At 46.6% G+C, this 25,470-nt stretch overlaps 1 protein-coding gene across 1 annotated transcript; it reads right to left on the reverse strand.

Annotated features, from left to right (window-relative positions):
* Positions 1 to 457: 457 nt before the first annotated feature.
* On the reverse strand, positions 458 to 23,573 carry LOC120314410. Its single transcript, XM_039357473.1, has 4 exons — positions 20,633 to 23,573; positions 18,735 to 20,035; positions 2,022 to 2,138; positions 458 to 493 (listed from the first exon to the last, which is right to left on the reverse strand). The coding sequence occupies exons 1-4, from the start codon at positions 23,571 to 23,573 to the stop codon at positions 458 to 460; spliced, it is 4,395 nt and encodes a 1,464-aa protein (XP_039213407.1).
* Between the last annotated feature and the right edge of the window lie 1,897 nt (positions 23,574 to 25,470).

Consider the following 25,470-nt stretch of genomic DNA (forward strand, 5'->3'; position numbering starts at 1 on the left):
CCTTGTAGGCTGTGTATCATGCTTGTTTGCACATGCACAAAGTCTTTTGGATTTTTTTTTCTAATCATTCAGGAAGAGACAGAATGAGAATTCAGTAAACTAGTTAATACATGCTTCCAAAATCACATATATATCAGTACCGTTTCTCTCTTCTCATGGAGAGCCTTTTGCGATAAGATGGAAACTTCTGGGCTACAAGCCATCATTTGCCTCCTTCTAGCAAGTGGCAAAATAATCTTTTTATACTGTATGGTAATCTGGTAGCAAGTGGCCCACCAAAACTGCTTGTTAATATTTGAGCAGCTAAAACTTAAACATATCAAGAACAGATACTTTAATTTTACCATAATAGAGCATGACTGCTAGTATAAATAGCAATTTTGCTCCATCTTCCAATCCATTTGCTGTCACTCCTATGCAACAGATTCACAATGCAAATGCTATATGCTGACTTTCTTCAGATTTCCTGATATTCTGTGCTCATACCTAAAATCTGCAGGACAGAGAACATGAGTATCACATTCAAGACTTCTAAAATAATGTCTGCTATATTTCTGCTTATTTCTTATACAATAAGAAATGAGAGAGAGAACATACTTTGTATGTTTATACAGAGGGAAAATGTTGGCTGAATCTTCCATTATAAACACAAGTACATACAGTATCAGAAAAGTTGATGACAGCCCTCTAATTTTTTTCCCTGAAGGCAGTGCTCTGTATCTTTATAGATTAGAGACGGATCTCTTGAAAAGCTCCATTTATAAACAGAATTTCCTGGTTGCACTTGCAACTCCTTTCATATCCAAATAAAACTGCCTTATACTTAGCCCATTTGGTCCATCTACTCCAGTTGCTTCTTTAACTGCCAGGGGTTCTCCAGTGTTTTAGTCCTGCCTAGAAACTGATTGAAAGTGAAATATTTTGCATGTAATGTATATTTTATTCCTGAGTTTCAGCCTTCTGCAGCCATCCATGACCACACCACATTTCCATCTTAATGCTCAGTATAGTGTTGCACTTAGCATATCTTCTGGGTTATTTAGCTATCCTCATGCAGTTTGATGGGGGGGATTACTTTTTGCAATTCCAGTAAATGTTCATGGGTAGGTGAGATAGGATTCTTGCACATATTTTAGTGGTGTGGTGGCTGAAATGAAGGTGTGAGAATTCTTATTTCTCCTTGTATGCTTATCTCTCCAACAAGACTTTTTCAGATTAATAAGCGTGAGAACCAAGGAAGTTGCAAAATGATGAGATGTCTACCAGAAAGCAACACCATCAACCACTTCATAATAGTAAATTAAGCTCAAAAAACTGCCTGAACAATTCCAACCTATAGTTAGAATGAAATGGAAAAGTAAACATCACCTTGACAGAAAAATAAATCTTTCTGAATATTGACAAATCAATTTTGACACAGTATTAACTCAGTATCTGCTAAAATAGGAAATGTTTGCAGAATTACAGAAGTCTGTAAAAAAAATTTAGGAAGAACTGCTGGTCAGTGCATCAAGGTTTCCATTGTTTGAATCTTGGAAGTATGTGATTTGTTGCCATCCAAGGGCTACTACTATTTCTGTCCTTCCACTTAAAAAGAAAGATTATAACAAATCAAGTATTGCGTTGTTCTGTTTCTGTTTCATACAGCATATTTATTCAGGTTCTTCAAAACTCATGTTTCAAATATATTTTACAAAACCAGAAGCCAAGGATATGTAGAGAGTTGAGAGATGCCAAGAATCCATGTAAATTATGGCCTTCATCCTTCATACTGTATGTCACCTTTAAGATTTTTGATCATATGCATGACTTTAGAAAGATGAGGACAATTGCCTCTTTGCAACTATATTCTGAATATTTTAATGTGAAGTATTTTTAGGCTAAATGGTATGATTGGAACTGACCTCATGTACTGGTTTCTGTGCCTCAAACACTGCTGCTTCCATAACAATTTCTCGTAAATTATGAGAAATTGTTTCTGCTTTTATTCAATATTAACACATGGATTCTTCAGCACTTACACACCAACTGCCATGAAGCCTTTGACATTCTTGCACTGAATACCGCAAATTCATGCCAAAGAGGTATGTATTTACATATCCATCTCCATGGAAACCACCTTGTCCATTGTCACATATCTAAAAGGAGAAAAAGGCAACGTTATAGCAAACAGGGCTTAAAATCTCATAGGATTGCACAGTTAAATGGTGCACCTGCTTTCTAGCATAGAGTATGACATGTCTAGCTTTTGCATAAATTGCCTAAATACTGCATATAGTTTTGGGAATGAACTTGAAATTAATTATTACAGCACATAAGATTCTCTCCCTAAAATAGTCTCTAGCTCAGTGTTTTGCAACTTTAAGATGTGTGGACTTCAACTACCAGAATTCTCCAGCCAGCATGCTAGCTGAGGAACTCTGAAGTCCATGCATCTTATAGTTGCCAAGACGGAGAAACAGTGAGCTAGCTACTACTTAATAATAGTGATCTCACACACTTTTTAGCCTATCCCAAGAAACAGCAACTGAAATCTGTGAACTGAAGGATAAATAACTCTATAGTTGAATTTTTTTATCTATCTGGCCTCCTGTTTATTCAGTTTGTCTACTGAAAGTTAAAATAGTGAGGACATAAATTCAAGCAGAAAGTCAGCATGTTCAAGTATCAAACTCATCTATAGTTTTTCACACTTTGAATGGTAAATTTTGACAAATTCAATATCACAAAGTTCATTAGAGATAAGATTACATGCAGGATATTTATAGGATGGGGCTTGCAAGAATGTCCTTGTCACATGTTTAACCCTCGTATTGCATAACGCATTTCCACAGAGGCTCTATCTCATCTAAGGCACAGAGCATGAAGTTCCTGATTAAGCAGGTGTGAAAAAGTTTTTGTTGCTTGTGCCAAGTATTAAAGTTTATGGAACCAAAGCTCCCAACTTTAGAAATAATCAGTAGGACTAAATGCCAAGACTTCTTAGTAAAACAGTGAATGGTTGTAAAATGCAATAAATTTTGGTTCCATCATAGATGAAAATGACAACAAAAACTTATATGTAATCAAGTTTTAACCTTGCTGTTTCAATCTTGCTGTACTATCACATTTAATCAATTGCCAGTTGAATGCAATAGTACAGCAATCATGTTAATCATAAATTGAAAGCAGGAATCCTAAGATCAAAACTGAAATGTGTTTTATTTAATTTTCTTTGAAAAACATGAATCAGACTCTTTAATGGAGCTTATTTCCCACAATGAAAAATATATTTTTACTATTCTGATAATTAATCCTAATGAAAAAGTCTGTTCTCTATTCACCACTTTCTGGACTATACCTGACTGTTTTGACAGAAGCAGCAAGAAAAGAAATGAAGCAGTTTATATGTCAGAATGCTTATGGAACTTAAGGCCACAAGAATAAGAAGAGTCTGCTTCCTGGGTGCTTCAGGAAAGGAAGCAATGTTTATATCATATAATAAATAAATGAACAGATGAACTATCTTGCCCCAAAACTGCAGGTCAATACAGAATTCTTTTAACATGTACAATTAAAAGTTCAAACATACCTCAATACACGGGTTGTATCTCAATATAAAAATTAAGAATGATTGCATTATGTTTTGTTGTGTACAAGTTGCAAACATCATGCAAAGAGCATTATGTTAGATACATTTTATGGATAATTCCATAATCAAAAGAGAACTATATTAGGCTGAAATGTTCCAAATTTTGTTAAATTTGATGCAATTAATTGAACAGAATGAAACAGTATTTCTCTTGCCCAGGATTTTCTATCTTTATCTCAAATAAATTTTGCATAGCTCCTCCAATTTTTAACAAGAACTACAAGTACTCAAACTCATATTCTGTCCTAACTCCCATTACACTACTTGACTTTCCCCCTTTATAGCCATAATAACCCAGAATAACCTTAAGAGGCATTATTTGGATAGATGCAGAGAGAGAAAGAGGGAGAGAAAGATCTTAATATCAGTCCAAAGCATTCTATTGTAAGATAAATGACTCATCTCTAAAGATTTTGCATTATAATCTACCATACTGGTCAAGTGCATGTTGATAGATCCTTTTCAACTTTGCAATCTATGGCTGAGAGAGAATGACTGGCCTAAAGTCACTCAGATGGTTTCAATTTCTAAGAAAGAAACTTTATCTGGGTCTCCTACTGCTAATCCAACATCATAATCACTATATTGTAAGGGTTTTTTCTTTAAATTTTCTCCCTGTACCAATGTAAATAATGAGTGGATTCCTTAAAAGTGCAACATCTTTTTTTAAGTTTGGGTGGAAGCCTGAAAAATATCAGGGTTTTTTTAATGAATAGTAGGGAAATGTTCCATTAGTGCAAGATCCAAGTACTTTTTAAAATTAGTTTTGAAGCACATACAGCTACATTTGACAATGAAATTATATACTAGTGGACCATAATGGATGAATTTTGCTTTTTTTAACTATTACAGTATTAGTCATTTCAATAGTAGGAATTCATAGCACTTTATAGTATCTTCCAACTGTCACTACAGCAATATATCACCAATGAATACAGGTTTTACATGGTCATACCAAATAGCCTGGTAACATCTTAAGATCTATAAATCACCAGTGTGGAAATTGACATTACATATCAGGTTTCTACAATTAGGTGGTTCCAGATATGTTAGGCTACAGCTTCTAAAATTCAAAAACTTTAAGGAAAGCTATTTATGAATCCTAATTTTGATTTCAGATCTCAGTGCAGTGCATCAACAAGTAAAAATAAACACTTTCAATGGCCTTCTGAGTGACTCCGGTTTTTTTCCTCTCTGTGCGAATAGAATAGAATAGAATAGAATAGAATAGAATAGAATAGAATAGAATAGAATAGAATAGAATAGAATTCTTTATTGGCCATGTGTAGTTGGACACACAAAGAATTTGTTTCCAGTGCATAAGCTCTCGGTGTACATAAAAGTAATAGTGATAATCATGATCAGATACAACATGAAAATACATTAATCATAAACCATGAAATACAACATATTTATTTATTTATATTTATTATATTTATATTTATTATATTTATGCATCATTTTCCATGGACCCAACACATACAGATTTTCAGTAGGAAAATGCAAGACCAATGAAAGGATGCTACAGGTAATCTTTGATTTACAATTATTCAAAGTTACAACAGCACTGAGAAAAGTAGCATAATCATTTTTCACATTTACAACTGTTGCAACCTCCTAATTGTTGTGTCCTAAGCCTACAAAAGTAGGCTCGGGACATTGCTATGGTCCTGGGGTTTCTGCAAGCTGCCCGGGACCAGACTGAGAGGCGCCAGCCTTGCGCGCATGCACGAGGTGCGAAAGCGCACCATTAACTGTTTCTGTTTTGCCGGGGATCTGAACACTAAAAAGGAGGCCTGCAAGCCTCGCTGTTGTTGTTGGAGTGAGCAGAAGGAGAAATAAATAGCTATTGATTCTACCATGTGTGATCTTCATTCGCCATCGAACGAAGGACTTAACATTGGCGATGAAGGTGGGATGCTTACAGGCTTAAAAGAAAAAAAGCTGTAAGACTTACCCAAGGAGTCCTGAAGAAGGGAAGACAGCGTTAAACTCAGCGTTCTAGCCTGCCAGTACAACGTCGCTGGAGGTAAGCACAGCTGATAGACCCCTTCCCAAAAGAAGCAAGGATGGCGAAGATTGGTCGCATTTCTGAATTTGATGTCTCACACCCAGAGAGATGGGAGTCCTATGTTGCAAGGGTAGAGAACTACTTCAGGATAAACCAGGTCAGAGAATATGGCTTGAAGGCTGCAACCCTGTTGTGTGTCTGTGGTCAGGACGCGTTTGAAATTGTGGAATATCTGGTGGCCCCTGCTCCTCTGGAGTCTGTAACATATACAGATCTAAAGAAGCTATTGAAAGAACATTTCCAGCCCAAGTTGTCTGTTATTGCGTGGAGACACACATTTGAACAAAGGGACCAGAGGGCAGGCGAATTGGCTAAGGAGTTTATTGTGGCCTTGAGGCAAGCAGCCAGACCATGTGAGTTCAAAGATCTGGAAGAAAGGCTGAGAGATTGTTTTGTATGCAGTTTAAGGAACAGAGACTTACAGCAGAAGATCTTTGCAAAGGAAGATATTTCATTCCAAGATGCTCTTAGAGAGGTGACCGCTGAGGAAGCAGCAGGCGGGGCAGTCAAGAATTTGCCGCCCATCAGAAGCAATCCGGAGGCAGCCACTGTTCACCATGAGGGCATCCAAGAAGGATCGGAAGAAGATCTTGAGGAAGAGGTGGATCGGCTTTACCAGGCAGCAAAAAGAAGGCAGAAGGAAGGGAAAGAAAAGGCCCCAGCAGCACCCAAATGCTTTGGGTGTGGAGGACACCATAAGAGAGCCGACTGCAGGTTCCATTCTGCCATCTGCAGAGCGTGTGGCAGGCAAGGCCACATAGCATCCATCTGTCTGGGTCACCAAAAGGTACAACCTTGAGAAGATCTGCATCTGAAAGGTACCAGGGTCCCCAGCCAAAATAGGGTGGGTTTCTGCGCATCGCGCAGGACTTTGCAGGACAGGCACACACAAACCCCTAAAGAAGAAACTGTCACTTAAGGTTAGATTGCAAGGGGTTCCTTTATCTATAGAGTTGGACACTGGGTCCGCTCTTTCCATTATTTCCCTTAATACATTTAGAAAGATTTGCAACAGCAGTGGCTTTCAAGCCAAACTTAGGTCATCCAACATAATATTAACAGATTTTCAAAATTCCAAGGTGTGCGTTAAGGGGGGGCACCCTTACGGTGCAACATAAGGAGTTTGAAGGTCCATTAGATGTGTTGGTTGATGGGGGTGAATGCACAAGTCTTATAGGACTCAATTGGTTTGAGGCCTTGGTAATCCAGGTTACTGGGCTGCACCATTTGCAAATGTTGGGCCTAGCAGAAGTCTGCGAGGAGTTTGCAGATATGTTTAGTCCAAAGCTTGGGTCCTACAGGGGCTTCCAGTTTCATTAAGATTAGACCGAACCATCACACACATCAGAGTTTAGGCTAGGAGGGTACCCTTCGCCCTCAAGGGCAAGATTGATGCTGAAGTGGATAAATTGCTCCAGCAAGGCATTTTAGAACCTGTAGATTCAAGTCCATGGGAACCCCCCCATAATAATGCCTCTAAAAGCTAATGAGGACATACGTATATGTGCAGACTACAAGTGCACACTAAATAAGGTGCTGCAACAGCACGCTTATCCAGTACCACTAGTCAGTTATATCTTAGCCTCCCTCAAAGGGGGGCAAGTTTTTGCAAAGCTTGACCTGGCACAGGCATATCAACAATTACCTGTTGATGAAGGTGCTGCTGAGGCACAGACCATTGTAATGCATAGGGGTGCATTCAAGGTCAAGAGACTGCAATTTGGGGTAAATGTAGCCCCTGGCATATTCCAAAGTGTTATGGAGAGCACACTTAGGGGTATTCCTGGAGTTTGCCCCTATTTTGATGATGTCCTTATTGCTGGGGAGTCATCTCAAAACTTAGCAGAGAGGTTGAGGGCTCTTTTGCTCCATTTTCGAAGAGCAGGCCTTAAGTTGAAGAAGGATAAGTGTAAGATAGGAGTCACTTCTACTGACTTCTTAGGATTCAGAATAGATGCTCAAGGTGTTCACCCTGCTGAATCTAAGCTTCAAGCTATACAGCAGGCCCCAAGCCCCAAGTCTAAAAGTGAGCTGCAGGCATTTCTGGACCTCTTGAACTTTTACAATGCATTTCTCCCACATAAAGCTGCAGTAGCAGAGCCATTACATAGGCTTTTAGACAAGCAGGCCTCTTGGCAGTGGACAAAGATCCACGAAAAAAGTTTCAATGAGGTTAAGGCATTGCTCACGTCTAATGCTGTGTTAGCACATTTCAATGAGCAATTGCCTGTTTCCATTGCCTGCGATGCATCTCCTTATGGGTGGGAGCTGTACTTAGCTGATGGGACACAGGTTCCTGTGGCATATTACTCTAGGAGTCTGTCTTCTGCTGAGCGTAATTACGCTCAAATAGACAGAGAAGCACTGGCCATAATGGCTGGCATTAAGAAATTTCATGATTTCTTATATGGCCGCCATTTCATAGTCTACACAGACCATAAGCCTCTGCTGGGTTTGTTTACAACAAACAAACAAACCCCTCACATTATTTCCCCTAGAATGCTGAGGTGGTCCATATTCCTGTCAGCTTATGACTACACTTTAGTTCACAAACCGGGAAAGAAATGGGCCACGCAGATGGCCTAAGCAGACTACCTCTAAAACTGGTAGAAGCAGACCCTGCTCCTGCCATCAATATTCTCTCCATCCAGAAGTTGCCGGAATCGCCCCTCAGTGCTAGGGTCGTGGCTGCAGAAACTGCCACCGATCACACACTTACACGTGTGCTCTCATGGGTATTGCCAGTTCATAGGTGGGAAGAAACCCAAACACCATAGTCCAGGGTGCATATTGATTACGCTGGGCCCTTTCAGGGGCAATTCTTCTTGGTTGTTGTTGATAGCCATTCCAAGTGGCTAGTGTTTTCTCCACTACTACTGCCAGGATAATTCAGGTGTTGAGAGGCATTTTTGCTGCACACGGCCTTCCAGATGTTCTGGTTTCAGATAACAGTCCTCAATGCACTTCTTCTGAGTTCCAGGGTTTTCTTCAGGCCAACCTGATCCACCATGCGACTTCAGCTCCTTTCCACCCCTCCATCAACGGGATGGCTGAGCGGATGGTCTGCATCACCAAGGATGCCCTCAAGAAACTGACTTACGGTAACTGGCATCACATTCTTCTTGCACATCGCACCACACCTTGCACATCCACTGGGAAGAGCCCTGCTGAACTGCGTTAGGCCGCCGGCTACTAACTAAGCTAGACAGATTGCACCCTGATAGGGTGTCTCAGTTCTCGCAGCCACGAGCACCAAGGAGCTTGCAAGTGGGTGCTCTGGTCTGGACTTGGAACTATGGCCCCGGTCATCTTTGGATTCCAGCTGTGGTCTGCAAGGTCTCTGGACCTTTGTCCTATGAGGTGTTCTTGGACGACAGCCACGTTCTCTGGCGGCACATAGATCAGCTGTGTATGAGACTGGACTCTTCCTCTTCCACTCCTGGCTCTGCTCTGGGGGGGGAGGAGGGTTATATTGTGCATTTTGGGGATCACTATCAGCAGTCACTGACTGCTGAGGAGGCCGAGGAAGGCCCATCTCAAGTTTCCGCAAGTCCTCCCAACAGGAATTCATTGGGAAGGGAGACATTCCCCACACCAACACTTATTCCAGCCAGGGAGTCACACAGGGGGTATCCACACTACTCACGTACATCAAATAGCACTCCAGACAGGGAGACTGACCAGGTATCCAAACAAATCAAGACATACAAGAGAACTGGCATCACCACAAGGGAACTGGCCCAATTCTGCAACTGCTCCCAGAAGGAAGCCCTCTGGAAGGGGGGTACGCAGAGAGGCAACTCCTGATTCTGGCACTTCCGGCACAATCTGGGGGGCCATAAGGCACTGGGGCATGGCAACTACCCCGGACCATCCATCTGCCAGGTTTGGGGTTGAGGGGCTGTGCTTCCAATGAAGGTCCATTGTGGACCTGGAAAATACCACCCCTCCAAAGGACACTGGTTTGGACTTAGAGGGTCCAGCCAGCCAACAGATGAGCAGGTCAACCGGGTATGGGAGTGAGCAAAGTCCTGGCCTGCCGAGCCTGGTGGGCGAGCAAGTAGGCCAGGCAACAGAACCAGGGTCACCTGGGAACATGGGGCAGCAACGAGTGGGCACACCTCGCCTGATAGATGAGCAGGGGAGCCAAGGGAGTTCTCCGGGTCTGAGGAGGTCGCAACGGGTTAAATACCCACCCAAACTTCTTAGGGAGTTTGTGACGTTGCTGTCACGTTCCAGGGAAACACTGCATAAATGCCATTAATGAATGGCAGAGTTGTTGTGGTACTTTTTGGAATTCAGATACATTTATTCCCAAAACGATAGAATGGAAAAGGTGTGGCTTAAGGGTAACATCCATGTCCACAGTCCATGCATTTGATTAATAGAATTATATACCACGTCCCCTATGGAGGTCGCACATGTGTGCAGAAAGAAGTTTCATCGAGGGGGAAGGGGTGTTGTGTCCCGAGCCTGCAAAAGTAGGCTTGGGACATTGCTATGGTCCCAGGGTTTCTGCAAGCTGCCTGCAATCAGACTGAGAGGCGCCAGCCTTGTGTGCATGAGCGAGGCGCGAAAGCACGCCATTAACTTTTGCTGTTTTGCCTGGGGATCTGAACACTAAAAAGGAGGCCTGCAAGCCTCGCTGTTGTTGTTGGAGTGAGCAGAAGGAAAAATAAAGAGCTATTGATTCTAACATGTGTGATCTTCATTCGCCATCAAACGAAGGACTTAACACTAATGGTCACGTGATAAAAATTCGGATGCTTAGCAGCTGGTTCACATTTATGATGGTTGCAGTGTCCCGGGGTCATGTGATCACCTTTTCTGACCTTCTGACAAGAAAAGTCAACAGAGAAGCAAGATTCACTTAACAACCATGTTACTAACAATTGCAGTAATTCACTTAACAACTGTAGTAAGAAAGATGGTAAAATGGGGAAAAACTCACTTAACAAATGCATTGCTTAACAATATTTATTTATTTATTTATGAGACTTATATATCGCTTTAAGTGCAAGCACTCTCTAAGCGGTGTACACCAGTAAGCAATGTATATATATATATATATTACATTGTCCCCAACAATCTGGGTCCTCATTTTACCTACCTCGGAAGGATGGAAGGCTGAATCAACCTTGAGCCGGTGAGATTTGAACCGCTGACCTGCTGAACAGTCAGCTAAAGTGGCCTGCAGTACTGCACTCTAACTGCTGTGCCACTTCGGCTTTGGATTCAACCGTGGTTGTAGGTTGAGGGCTACCTGTTGTCCTTTTCCTCAGTTTTATCACTCCACATGATCACAAAGTGGAGTTTGCAACAGCACAGCATAAGGGTGGCAGACAACAGTCTTGGTGGTTAGCAGAGGTATGAACCCAGTCAGACCTTAAAAACCTGTTTAAATCTTATCATTTTAAAGCAGTTTGTGGAAAAATGTGAATCCTTCTTATGAAGATTCCTGATATATGCATTCTCTGCAAATCAGAACTTTCACTTGGTACTCTTATCTTGTAAAATATTCTAATTAGTTTTATTGCAAGGCAATCATAAGATGTCCTGAAGGGTTCTGTCATGCAGGCTCTTTATTATTCTTTTATTAGCTATTTAAAAATATTTAATAAAGGCTGTAACAGAAGGCAGCTGACTTTCATGTGTAACAGATAATCCCTATTTTTGCAGCTGACACTTAGAGTTTCAAAATGCTAGCTTGAAACCAAAACAGGTTTGACATTTATATCCTGAAGTGATGTACATTAGGAGAAATTCAAAGTGGTCATGTAGATTTCTGATAATTGAAACTTTTTTTCTCCTATGGAGTAAACTTCCTAGTAAATACAGACTTGCCAGCAAAAGAGACACTACCATCACCACCACTACTTCCACCAAAAAAGGATAGAGAAGGGTGAGGATAAAGGAGTAGCTGAGGTCTTGCCTGACAAGCTTACAGTACTGGACAGCACCCAAATCCTAATTAATTTCCACCACAGATAATCCATAGTGCTCCTACAAAATAAGCACCTCTTCCGAACTTGTAGAAATTTGGATTCAGTCCATATTCTGTTTATATAACTGCTTTGCTATGTAAGATTTGCTGGATTGTGTTTTTGTCATTTCTCAGAAATCAATATACTATTGCAAAAGCACTGCTCGTGATTTGTTGTTTAGTTGTTGGAGAGAGTGAGATTCAGAGATGAACCCTGCCTAGGCACTGCCATCTGTGCAACTGTATCATGGAACTTATGCTAAGTCAGGATTTATTCAATAAACATCACATGCCAAACCAAATAAACTATATTATTGAGAGTAACTTAGACAGAAGTCACCCCCAAAAAATCAAAGCTGATAATCTTGCTCAGGCAAACAAGTGTGCTATCAAAATTTGCTTTCACTTTGCCTGAGTAAGCTTACAGTGAATCTACCTGTTAAGTCCTGGGAGCGATGGCGAATGAAGAATACACATGTTTCTGGAACAGCTCTTTATTGTGCTTATGTCAAACTCCAATAACGAGCAAAGGCATGCAGGCCTCCTTTTATACGTCCCCATTCCCCGGACAAGATGGCAACATTACTAGGCACTTTTCGCACCTTGCGCATGCGCGCTTGGTCGGCGTCACTCAGTCTGGTCCTGGGCAGCTTTTGCAATTGCCTGGAAACCTTGCAATGTCCCGAGCCTGCATTTGCAGGCTCAGGACACAACACCCCTACCCCCTTAGCTAGAACACACACGGTACTTGTTCTTACAATCCATACAAAATATAAAATAATAATAAATTTCTTTCCATCCTACAGACACTCCATTCTGCTACAACTTGTTGCCACTCTCTAATGTGTGCTTCGCGGGTTCTGTTGCTACCCGCATAGGTTCCATCTCCTCACCATAGATTTGTACTGTTCTTATGCTGACAAGAACCTTACATACTCATCTAGGTGTTTAGGAGGGGCCTTAACCCATTGGGACCTTGCAGGATGAGGGAAGGTGCCTGGCCTGACAGTTCCCCTGCTCGACTGGACAGACCAGGACTTGACCTTAAGGGTGCCTGGCCTACCGGCCCATCAGATGGGCTTGCTAGACCAGGACTTTTATGCACAGGTTTTGCAGGTGACCCCTGGTAGGGCGTACTGGCAGGAATGCCAGAGTTTCCCCCAGGCTCTGTGAGAGCAGCTGCACTCTCCCAACCTTCTGAGTTGGCTGAGGATTCCAGAACTACTCTGGATGGTTCCTGAGAACCTATGTCCTCGGGCCAGCAACCGTTTTCGGATGTGCCCTGTGAAACAGGTGTGTGTAAGGAGCCCCAGTATTCGGCGGACCCTACGGTCATGCTTGCAGTGCCAGAGTCAGGACAGGCCTCTCTGCTTGCCCCCCTTCCATAGGACCTCCTTTTGGAAGCAGCTGCAGAATTGAACCTGCTTCCTAGCTGGGTTGCCAGTTCTTGAGTGTTCTGTGAGTTCTGTGAATACCCCCAGTTATCCTCCCTGTCTGGAGTGTTACTGTTTCTGTATGGGATATGTGGATGCCCCCGGGGTGACTCCCTGGCTGGAGTGCGTCTTGGTGTGTAGGGTAGTTCTCTGCCCCATGAATTCTTGTTTGGAGCACTTGCGGAATCTCGGGATGGGGGATCAACAATCTCCTCAGCTGCCCGCACTGGCTGCTGACATTGATCCTCAAAATGTATTCTATAACCTTCCTCCCCCCCCCAGAGCAGAGCCAGGAGCAGAAGGGTGAGACTCCAACCTCGTACGCAGCTGATCTATGTGCCACCGAAGAATGCGGCCGTCTTCCAGGGACACTTCATAGGGCAAGGGCCCCGAGACCTTGCAGACCACAGCTGGTACCCAGAGATGACCAGGCCCATAGTTTCTGGTCCAAACAGGAGCACCCACATGCAGACACCTTGGTGGCCATGGATGCGACCCTTGAGACGCCACCCGGTCAGGGTGCAGTCTGTCCAGCTTGGTAATGAGCCGGCAACCCCAACGAAGTTCAGCCAGGCTCTTTCCAGTGGCAAGGTGTGGTGCAATGTGCAAGAAGAAAGTCTGCTAACCTGTGATGCCAGTCACTGTAAGTCAGTCTCTTAAGGGCATCCTTGGTGGTGCGCACCATACGTTCAGCCATTCCGTTGGTGGATGGGTGGAAAGGAGCAGAAGTTGCATGGCGGATCATGTTGGCCTGGAGGAAAACTTGGAACTCAGAAGAGGTGAATTGAGGACCATTATCTGAAACAAGAACATCTGGAAGGCCATGAGTTGCAAAAATACTTCTCAGCACCTGGATAATCTTAGCAGCAGTAGTGGAGGACACAGGAACAATCTCTAGACACTGAGAATGACTATCAACAACAACCAAGAAAAATTGCCCCTGAAAGGGCCCAGCGTAATCTATATGTACTCTGGACCATGGGGTGTGAGTTTCCTTCCATCTATGAACTGGGGCCTGAGGCATATCAGGCCGGGACTGTTGGCACACATGGCACCCATGCACTTGAGTCTCAATGGCTTTATCGAGGCCAGGCCATCACAAATGGCTGCGTGCAAGCGCCTTCATCCTGACTATGCCAGGGTGTCCCTCATGTAAAGAATGCAGCACTCTAGACCTCAGTGAGGTAGGGATTACTTCCCTACTTCCCCATAGCAGACAACCCTTGAAAGTGGACAACTCATGTCTTCTTTGCCAGAAACTCTGAAACCCAGTATCAGGGCATCTGTCAGGCCATCCTGACAACACCTATGACAGAACGCGTGTGAACGTGTGGTCAGTGGCAGTTTCAGCAGCCACATCCCTTGCATTGAGGGGAGACTCAGGCAGCTCTTGAATGGACAGAATATTAATGGCTGGAGCAGGAGCAGGCTCCAGTGTTGGAAGGGGTAATCTACTCAGAGCATCAGCATGACCCTTTTCCTTTCCAGGCTTGTGAATTAAAGAGTAGTCATATGCTGACAGGAAAATGGACCAACACAGCATACGAGGAGAAAGAATATGTGGGGTCTGTTTGGTTGTGGTGAACAACCCTAGCAGAGACTTATGGTCAGTGTAGACTGTGAAATGGCGGCCGTATATGAAATCATGAAACTTTTTAATACTAGTCACAATGGCTAGCGCCTCCCTGTCAATCTGAGCATAGTTCCGCTCAGCAGAAGACAAGGTTCTGGAGTAATTCGCTACAGGGACCTGTGTCCCATCAGCCAACAGATGGCTAAGAACTGCCCCGACTCCATATGGAGAAGCATCGCAGGCAATGCAAACAGGCAACTGCTCATTGAAGTGAGCCAGTACAGCATTAGAAGTACGCAAGGCCTTAACCTCATTGAAACCTTTTTCATGGACCTTAGTCCACTGCCAACAGGCTTGTTTGTCTAAGAGCCTGTGCAATGGCTCAGCTATAGCAGTTTTGTTTGGAAGAAAGGCATGGTAAAAATTTAGTAGCCCCAAAAAGGCTTGTAGTTCCCCTTTTGACTTAGGGCTTGGGGCCTGCTGAATGGCCTTTAATTTAGCTTCAGGAGGGTGGATACCTTGAGCATCTATCCTGAATCCCAAAAAGTCAGTAGAATTGACTTTTAACTTGAGACCTGCTTCCCTAAAACGAAGCAAGACAGTCCTTAATCTCTCAGCCAAGATTTGAGGTGATTCTCCTGCAATGAGGACATCATCAAAATATGGACAGACTCCTGGAATACCCCTCAGTGTGTTCTCCATAATACTCTGGAAAATGCCAGGGGCTACATTTACCCCAAATTGCAATCTCTTCACTTTAAAAGCTCCTCTATGAGTCATAATCGTCTGAGACTCTGCAGCTGCCTCATCAACAGGCAACTGTTGATAGGCCTGTGCCAGGTCAAGCTTCGCAAAAATCCACCACCCCCCTTTAGGGAAGCCAGAATGTGACTTACTACAGATACTGGATAAGTGTGTTGCTGTAGTGCCTTGTTTAGTGTGCACTTGTAGTCCGCACAAATACGAATGTCCCCATTAGCCTTTAAAGGCGTTACTATAGGGGTTTCCCAAGGATTAGAATCTACAGGCTCTAGAATGCCCTGCTGGAGCAATTTGTCCAGTTCAGCATCAATCTTGTTTTTAAGTGCAAACGGAACTCGCCTAGGCTTGACCCTAGTGGGTGCTGTGGATGGATCTAATTTTAGTGAAACTGGAGGCCCCTTGTAGGTTCCAAGCTCAGAGCTGAACACATCTGCAAATTCCCTGCAGACTTCTGCAAGGCTAGACATTTGCAAATGGTGCAGCCCCATGACCTGGATTCTCAGAGCCTCAAACCAATTGAGTCCAATAAGACTTGCAAGTTCACCCCAAACAACCAACACATCTAAAGAACCCTCAAAATCCTTGTACTGTACCTTAAGGGTGGCCTCCCCCTTTACACATACCTTAGAATTCTGAAAGTCTGTAAGTATCACAGTGGATGGCCTGAGTTTCACTCGACGGCCACTGCTGCTGCAAATCTTCCTGAATGTGTTGAGGGAAATAACGAAGAGAGCAGAACCAGTGTCCAATTCCATGGATAAGGGAACCCCTTGCAACTTTACTTTAAGGGACAACTTCTTTTTTAGGGGTTTATGTGTGCCTGTCCTCAGAATACTTCTGCGTGTTGCGCAGAAACCCACCCTATTTTGGCTGGGGACCCTGGTACCTTTCAGATGCAATTCTTCTTTAGGTTGTACCTTCTGACGACTCAGACATATGGCTGCTATGTGGCCTTGCCTTCCACAGGCCCTACAAATGACGAACCGGAACCAGCAGTCTACTCTTCTGTGGTGTCCTCCACATCCGTAGCATTGTGAAGTTATTGAAGCCTTCTCTATGCCATCTCTCTGTCTCCTTCCGGCTGCCTGGTAGAGCTTATTCACCTCATCTTCAGGAAGCTCTTCCGAATCTTCTTGAACATTCTCCTGGTGGACAGCAACAGTCTCTGGAGGGCTTCTGGTGGGCCGCATGTTTTTTACTGCTCCGCCTGCTGCTTCCTCTGCTGTAACTTCTTGTAGAGCATCTTGGAATGAAATGTCTTCTTTCATGAAGATCTTTTGCTGTAAGTCTCTATTTCTCAGTCCATACACAAAACGATCATGCAGTCTTTCCTCTAAGTCTTTAAATTAACACAGTCTAGCTGCTCGCCTCAATGCTGCGATAAAGTCCTTAGCAGATTCTTCTGCTCTCTGATCCCTTTGTTCAAACGTGTGCTTCCATGCAATGATGGACTGCTTGGGCTGAAAATGTTCTTTTAGAAGTTTCTTTAAGTCTGTGTATGTTACACCTTCCAGCGAAGCAGGAGCCACAAGGTTTTCAGCAATTTCAAAAGTCTCTTGGCCACATACACACAACAATGTGGCAGCCTTCAGCCCATCTTCACGAACTTGGTTAACCCTAAAATAGTTCTCTACTCTTGAAACGTATGATTCCCATCGTTCTGGGTGTGCGACATCAAATTCTGACAAGCGGCAGATTTTTGCCATTGTAGTTCGTGCTGCACCACTCGCTTCTGCAGGGAAAGGGTCTCTCAGCCAAACTGAGAGTTTGGGTAAGTCTTAAAGCTTTCTTCTAGCTTTCCTTGTTAAGAATCCCATCCTCGTCACCAGTGTTAAGTCCTTAGAGCGATGGCGAATGAAGAATACACATATTTCTGGAACAGCTCTTTATTTATTTTTTTATTGAAAATTTTTAAAATTTTACAAAATAAGAAAAAACAACCCTCCCCAACCCAACCCAACCCTCCCAGTCCCTCCCTCAACTTTCCCAGAGCTGAATATAGGCTTAATTAAATTTTCTTGAATTCTTAAAAAAAATATATAAACCATAGATAAGTCTAAATACATTACTTAAACTACTAATAGAATAATTAAGAATAACATATCTGACAAACCACAGTCCTAGATCGTCCAGAATGAGGGTCAGGAACGCAGGAACTTGGTGCACGTTAGCAATTTTTTTATTTACTAACTGACAAAGTCAGCACTGGGGATAACTTCTCCCGAGAGCTCTTTATAATGTGTCCACGCCCACATTCCCACCCTCCACCCACAAACCACCATCCGGTTAATTATCCTTATAACCCCACCCCCGTGCCCTAACCCCCCTCCCCGTGCAGCTCCACCCCCTATGGTCCAGCGTCCGCCCGCCTGCTGTTGCTGCCGCATGTTTGCTGTCTTCAGTTGCAACGGTAAGTTTATGTGCTCAGCCATACCGACAGTACTGTGCGCCTCCTTCCCTTCTAGGGCCACGCCGGGGTTGGCTTGTAGCTGGGGAGGGTGCTCTGGGTCGGCTGCGGGACCCTCCACTACTCCGGAGAGGGACCGCACGCTGCCCGACATGTCCGGCCACTCCCCGTCTCCCTGCTGGTTGGTAGCATTCAACGTTGGCTGGGAGGCCGTCGGCCGTTCCTACGCTCCCAGCTGGCCGTTGGGGTGTTGCAGTCCGGTTCTGGCACCCTCTGCAGCGCTGGGCAGAAGGCCCACGCCGCCCGCCAGTGCCGGTGCCTTCCCCCCTCTCAGCTGGGCGGCAGGACGCCTTGCAGCCGCAGCGTCTTCTCCGGCGACTAGGGCCGGCTGGGAGGCGGCGGGCTGCTCCCCTGCTGCCGGCTCCTCCCCGCCTTCCAGCTGAGCGGTGGGACGCCTTGCAACCGCGGCGCCTTCTCCAGTGACTAAGGCTGGTCGGGAGGCGGCAGGCTGCCTCCCCGCTGCCGGTTCCTCCCCGCGTCTCAGCTGGGTGGCGGGGCATCTTGTGGCCACGGCAGTGAAGACTGGCCGGGAGGCAGTAGGTTGTTTCTCTCCTTCCGGCACGCTGTTGCGGCGGTGTGGGCTGGCTTCGGCTTGGCATGTTGGTGGGGGTGGGGTTGTTCGCTCCTTTCCCCCCCCACTGAATGGCAAGCCCCTTGGGGCTTGACATGCGGCTCCTCCTACCACGTCCTCACCTGCAAGAAAATGACAAGAGAGTGAGTTTCCTTGGTTGTGTTGTGCCTGGACCGGTTTCTCTGGCCAGCGCTTGTGGAAAGCCCGTACGAGTCGTAGGGCATGCACGTCCCCCTCCCTCACCCAGGATGCTTCCAACAGGGGATATCCCTTCCATTTGACAAGGTACTGCAATTGGCCACGTCTCATTCGGGAGTCGATTATCTCCTGTACCTCATACTCTTCCCCAATGACTGGTCCAGGCCCCTTAGCACCCACAGCGGGTCCTTGTACTAACTTTAACAAGCTGCTGTGAAACACCGGGTGCACCTTTCCTAGAAGGGGGGGTAGCCTCAGACGTACTGTGACTGGGTTAATTACTTTGACCACTTGAAAGGGACCTACATATTTTGGGCCTAATTTCTTGTTAGGTACCGGCAGCCTAAGATATTTTGTCGATAAGTAGACCCAATCCCCCACTTTAAAGGGTGGGTGTTCAGTTCTTTTTTTATCGGCCTGATGTTTGGTGGTTGCCTCTGCTCTTTGTAGAGCGTCCTTTATTATTCCCCAAAGTCCTGTTAGTCGCGTCATCCATGCTTGGGGCATGTATACGTTACCCGTCCCGTCGGACCACTCCGGAAAGGGGACAAACTCCACCCCGTTCACCACCCGGAATGGAGCGAACCCGGTACTACTATGTATGGTGTTGTTGTACGCCACCTCAGTGAATGGCAGTAAATCTGCCCAGTCAGTTTGCTGGAAGGTGACGTAACTACGTAGGTACCGCTCAACCATAGCATTCGCCCTTTCTGCGGCACCGTTGGTAGACGGGTGGTAGGCCGAACTAAGACCCTGGGATGATCCAATTAAGGTTAGGAATGTACGCCAGAATTGGGCTGTAAACTGTACTCCTCTGTCCGAAATGATACGTTGTGGCACGCTGTGTAGTCGGTAAACATGCTGTACAAACATTCTGGCAAGCCGCTGCGCCGACGGCAACCCTTTACATGGGATGAAATGGGCCTGTTTCGAGAAGAGATCGATTACAGTCCATATTACTGGGTAGTTGCGGCTTGAGGGTAACTCTACAATAAAGTCCATTGCGATCTCTTCCCAGGGTTGTCGTGGATCTGCTACTTTCTGTAGTAGGCCCATTGGCTTTCCCACTCGAGGCTTCGCGGTAGCACAGACGTGACAGGCTTTGACATACGTTTCCACGTCTGGTTTTAGGTGGGGCAACCAAAATTGCCGTCGAATGTGATGGAGGGTTTTCCGGAAGCCGAAATGTCCTGCTTGCTTGGCGTCGTGGCATCTCTTAAGGACAACTGAGCGTAATTTTTCAGGGACATAGAGTTTGTCGGCTTTCCACGCTAGCCCATCCCTTTGGGTTAGTAGGCCTGGATGGTTCTGTAACCACTCATCATGCACTACAGCCTCCCGCAACTCTGGTAGTGTAACGGTAGTCTTTCAGGATGTCTTTATGCCCGCTACCCTGTGAGTACAGGTAGGGATTATTGCCTGTACAACCTCCTCTCGATCACTATGGTATTGGGGAAGGCGGGATAGTGCATCCGCAAGAAAATTTTTCCCTCCCGGTACATATTTCAGAGTAAACCGGAACCGAGTAAAATATTGGGCCCACCGGACGTGTTTTGGTGATAAGCGCCGTGGTTTCTGTAGCACTTCAAGGTTTCAGTGATCAGTCCACACCTCAAATGGGTGAGGGGAGCCTTCCAGCAGGTGCCGCCAGGTCATTAAAGCCCATTTGACCGCATAGGCTTCCTTTTCCCAAATGGCCCATCCGCGCTCTGTCGCAGTGAATTTACGAGACGTATATGCGCACGGCTGCAGTAACTCCTGTTGATTTGGTTGGAGTAGGACAGCCCCTACAGCTACGTCGCTCGCGTCAGCCTGGACGATGAATGGAGCATCAGGGATTGGATGGAGCAATATTGGCTCCTTCGCAAATAGCGCTTTAATTTCCTCGAATGCTTTCTGGCAGGCCATAGTCCATCCTACTGGCTGGCCAGGTCGTGGCTTACCTTTCAGGTGTTTTGTTTTTAATAGTTCTGTTAAAGGGTGAGCCACGCCAGCAAACGACGGAATAAATTGCCGGTAGAAATTGGCGAATCCGAGGAAACTTTGTAACTGCCTTCGGGTGGTAGGGGCCTGCCAATCGAGAACTGCTTTAACCTTAAGTGGATCCATTTCCACTCCCGCCACTGATATGCGATAGCCCAAATAGTCCAACCGCGTACGATGAAACTCGCATTTGGATAGCTTGACGTACAATTTTGCCTCCAATAGTTTCTCTAATCCCTTTCGTACCAAGGCAACATGCTCCTCCATAGTTGTGGTATAAATCAGGATGTCGTCAAGATAGACGAGGATGCCCCGATAAAGGTGTTCGTGCAATACTTGGTTTATTAATTGCATGAAGGCGGCGGGGGCCCCCTGTAGCCCAAAGGGCATAACACGGTACTGGAAACTCCCCAGGGGACAATTAAATGCCATCTTCCATTCGTCCCCCCGTCGTATTCGTATGCGGTAATACGTCTCCCGCAAATCTAGTTTGGTAAATATCCTCCCTTTCCCTAATTGGACCAGTAGGTCCTTCATAAGGGGAAGTGGGTATAAATGCTCCACGCACACAGCATTCAATCCCCGGAAGTCAACACAGAGACGTAATGATCCGTCTTTCTTTTCTCGAAACAATACAGGGGCCGCAACTCGAGACCGAGCTGGTTGGATGAAGCCGCGTGCCAGGTTCACATCAATGAACCGTCGCAGTTCTTCCAATTCTTTGAGTGTCATGGCATACATCCGAGGTTTTGGAAGTTTAGCCCCAGGTTCAATTTCAATGCCACAATCCGTCGGTCGATGGGGGGGTAGTTGGTTGCACTCTGTTTCACTAAACACTGCAGCCAGGTCCTGATATTCGTGGGGAAACAGGTCCTCCCCTCCCCCACTCATTCCACACACGGGGGTCGGTGTGTCCACCCCTGGAACCCGACACTGACTGGGGGGTTGAGGTCCCACTCCCAAGCGTACTCTACGGTACCCCCCTTCCCACCAGATAGTGGGCTCCCACTTATCTAGCCATGCCAGACCGAGGATCACAGCCTCACTCATGGCCGGTGCCACGACGAACTGGATGGTTTCCCAATGGGCTCCCAGCTCCAACCGTATGGCCTCGGTAATATGGGTCGCCGGAGCCCCACCCAGCAAGGAGCCGTCCACTTGTTCGAACCGTACGGGCTGGGCCAACCTATGTAGATGGATCCCATGCTCCAGAGCTAATTCCCGGCTAATTAAGCAACGGGTGCACCCTGTGTCTATCAGTGCCTTACATTCCCACTGTTCCCCGGAGTGGGGACTCGTTAGGACTATAGGTAGAATGAAAGGGGCTATAGGTTCGCTTACCATCGGATCGTCGATGGGGTCGTCATCACTTTCCTCGTCGACTGGCCGATACTGCGCCGTCACCATGGTATCCAGTGGTGTTGACGGGGTCTTCGGATGGGCTGCAGCTTTTGTCGCGTCGGGACCCTTCTGAGGCGTTTGTGCTGGGGCCCTCGGGGTACCGGACACTCGTGGGGTGGGAGCCGGGCACTCGGCTGCCTGGTGTCCCAGCTGATTACACCGGAAGCATCGAAACACCGTGCCACTAGGCGGACCGGCCGGTCCGGGGTACCTAGCTGGACTAGTGGGTGGTCTCTGTCCGCTCTCCCTCGGTTTCCCCACTGGTATCCGTGTCTGGTGGCCGTCCTGAGTCCTCTGGGCCTCCCTGAGATTGGTATCGAGGTCCACAGCTGCGCGGAACCATTCCCGGAGGCGATTGGGAATGCCCCTGTAAATACATGCCTGGCGCAGCTCCTGATCCAGCCCGGCCCGGAAGTGATGGATTAGTGACCTATCCGGCCAGGACAATGTGAGCCGGCCAGCTAGTCGCCGGAAGTCACGGACGTATTCCGCAACCGGTCTGCCACCCTGTCTCAGGGACAGGAGCTCCGACTTGGCCCGCTGAACCCGGGAAGAGTCCTCAAAGCGATGATGGAGTGCCTCCAGGAACGAACCCACATTACTGAGTACCCTAGCGTGATCGCTATATAGGTCGGCGGCCCAGGCCACCGCCTCTCCTTGTAGCCCCGCTGTAACCCCCACTACCATGGCCCATTGGGACGGGTATAAATGGCCATAGCGGTCCAGGTGGCTAACCACGTGGCTTATGAACATTGCCAACCTGTCCGGATCCCCGTCAAAAGTAATGGGGAGGGCTGGCGGGCCCCATTGTTGACCCGGGCCCCAATGCGCAGGCGGCACTACCCCATCACCTCTGGCCGATGTGTCTGGACCAAGCCCCGCAACTGGACTGTGTGTCCTCCTGCCAGAAGGCTGTGCCAAGCCGACGGGGCCCATGCCAGTAGGCCACGATGCCGGACCCACAGGGCCTGTGGAATCCATCCCGGAAATTGCAGGCCCCGCCGCCAAGGCATCCCCCTGCTGGGGTAGTCGAAAACGCAGACTGCTCAGCCGGAATTGCGAGGTGTCCGCCCGTCCAGAAGTGCCCTCTGATCGTTGACGTGAGGAACGGCCCTGGCAGCTGCCCTCACCGAACCGTTCACGTAGGACATCCAATGTGTACTCACCAGGAGCGGTGGAGTAGCTCCATTCATCCTCATCCTCGCCCGTTAACCGCCTCTCCCTCCAACCAGGTAGGGATGGCCTACCCGGCAGGTTGCGGGATCGCCCAGCCTCCAACGATGTCAAGGCCGGGCTCTGCCACCACTCCTCCCTTGGCTTGACAGCCCCAGCCTCTGTGGTCACCACCGCAGGGCCGGACCCCTGGATGGTTTTGGGCCTTACTACCGGCTGCTCCTCCCCTGCCACGACTGTCTGGGCAGGTCCTGTGGGGCCAGTGGCCGCAGACCCAGGCAGCAATGTATCTTCCACCGGGGTTGCATCCTGCTTCCCTTCTGCCATCCCTCAGAGGTGAAGTGAAGACAGAAAGTAGGCAAAATAAAGTAAGGAGTGCTGACTTACTGACAAACCACAGTCCTAGATCGTCCAGAATGAGGGTCAGGAACGCAGGAACTTGGTGCACGTTAGCAATTTTTTTATTTACTAACTGACAAAGTCAGCACTGGGGATAACTTCTCCCGAGAGCTCTTTATAATGTGTCCAAGCCCACATTCCCACCCTCCACCCACAAACCACCATCCAGTTAATTATCCTTATAACCCCACCTCCGTGCCCTAACCCCCCTCCCTGTGCAGCTCCACCCCCTATGGTCCAGCGTCCGCCCGCCTGCTGTTGCTGCCGCATGTTTGCTGTCTTCAGTTGCAACGGTATGTTTATGTGCTCAGCTGCTGGCCAGTCCTTTCCAGCCATACCGACAGTACTGTGCGCCTCCTTCCCTTCTAGGGCCGCGCCGGGGTTGGCTTGTAGCTGGGGAGGGTGCTCCGGGTTGGCTGCGGGACCCTCCACTACTCCGGAGAGGGACCGCACGCCGCCCAACATGTCCGGCCACTCCCCGTCTCCCTGCTGGTTGGTAGCATTCAACGTTGGCTGGGAGGCCGTCAGCCGTTCCTGCGCTCCCAGCTGGCTGGCGGGGTGTTGCAGTCCGGTTCCGGCACCCTCTGCAGCGCTGGGCAGAAGGCCCACGCCGTCCGCCAGTGCCGGTGCCTTCCCCCCTCTCAGCTGGGCGGCAGGAGGCCTTGCAGCCGCGGCGTCTTCTCTGGCGACTAGGGCTGGCCGGGAGGTGGCGGGCCACTCCCCTGCTGCCGGCTCCTCCCCGCCTTCCAGCTGAGCGGCGGGACACCTTGCAACCGCGGCACCTTCTCCGGTGACTAAGGCTGGTTGGGAGGCGGCAGGCTGCCTCCCCGCTGCCTTTCCTCCCCGCGTCTCAGCTGGGTGGCGGGGCGTCTTGTGGCCGCGGCAGTGAGGACTGGCCAGGAGGTTGTTTCCCTCCTCCCGGCACGCTGTTGCAGCAGTGCAGGCTGGCTTTGGCTCGGCGTGTTGGTGGGGGTGGGGTTGTCCGCTCCGTTCCCCCCCCACCGAATGGCAAGCCCCTTGGGGCTTGACAATATATATAAAAAAAGAGATAAATATTAAAAAAAAGAAAATACCTAAAAAAAGAAGAATAAAGAGAAAGAAAGAAGAAAAGAAATATAAGAAAATAAAATAATAATAAAACATATAAAGAAAAAGAAAAAATAATACAATCTATAAAATATTAAAATTTGTATATAAATTATTGATAAACTAAGTAATATTTTTTTATATCCAACTTATGTTGTATAAAATCTATCCATTTTTCCCATACCACAAAAAACTTCTCTTGCGATTGATCCTTTAAAAAAGCCGAAATCTTTGCCATTTCCGCCAGATAGGATACTTTAAAAAACCACTCTTGCAAAGTAGGCAAAGATTCCTTCTTCCAATATTGCCCTACTAAAAATCTTGCGGCTGTAATTAAATTTAACATCAATACAACCTCCTTAATATCTTGATTAATTTTAAGCTTTACTCTTGGTTTTTTCCCCGCCCAGATAAATTTATTGATACCTTTCTGCCATTCATTTAAATTGACCTCATTCTTTAAGATAGGTATCATTTGAAATAAGAAAAGGAATTTAGGCAGGACATTCATTTTAATCGCCGCAATTCTTCCCAAAAGAGATAATTGCAACTTCTCCCAATTTTTCAAGTCTCTTTGTATCCTGACCCACAACCTTTCATAATTATTTTTATACAATTTTACATTAGAGAAAGATAAAGTAACCCCCAAATATTTTACCTTATCAACAACCTCAAAATCTGTCAGATTAACCGAAGTCTGCTTATCCATATTAGTCATATTTTTGGGTAGTATTTTAGT

Source organism: Crotalus tigris, unplaced genomic scaffold, assembly GCF_016545835.1.
Source record: "Crotalus tigris isolate CLP2741 ecotype Arizona unplaced genomic scaffold, ASM1654583v1 scf7180000018923.2277400, whole genome shotgun sequence".
Classification (NCBI taxonomy): Eukaryota; Metazoa; Chordata; class Lepidosauria; order Squamata; family Viperidae; genus Crotalus; species Crotalus tigris.

What these genes read in the sequence shown, in the direction of transcription:
- LOC120314410 (XM_039357473.1), bottom strand. Translation starts at nt 23,573, where the DNA reads ATGGCAGAAGGGAAGCAGGATGCAACCCCGGTGGAAGATACATTGCTG. An exon ending in AAAAACAAAACACCTGAAAG is followed by an intron (nt 20,036 to 20,632) that starts GTAAGCCACGAC and finishes TTACACTACCAG; the next exon opens with AGTTGCGGGAGGCTGTAGTG. An exon ending in GGCTTCATGGCAGTTGGTGT is followed by an intron (nt 494 to 2,021) that starts GTAAGTGCTGAA and finishes TCTGTCCTGCAG; the next exon opens with ATTTTAGGTATGAGCACAGA.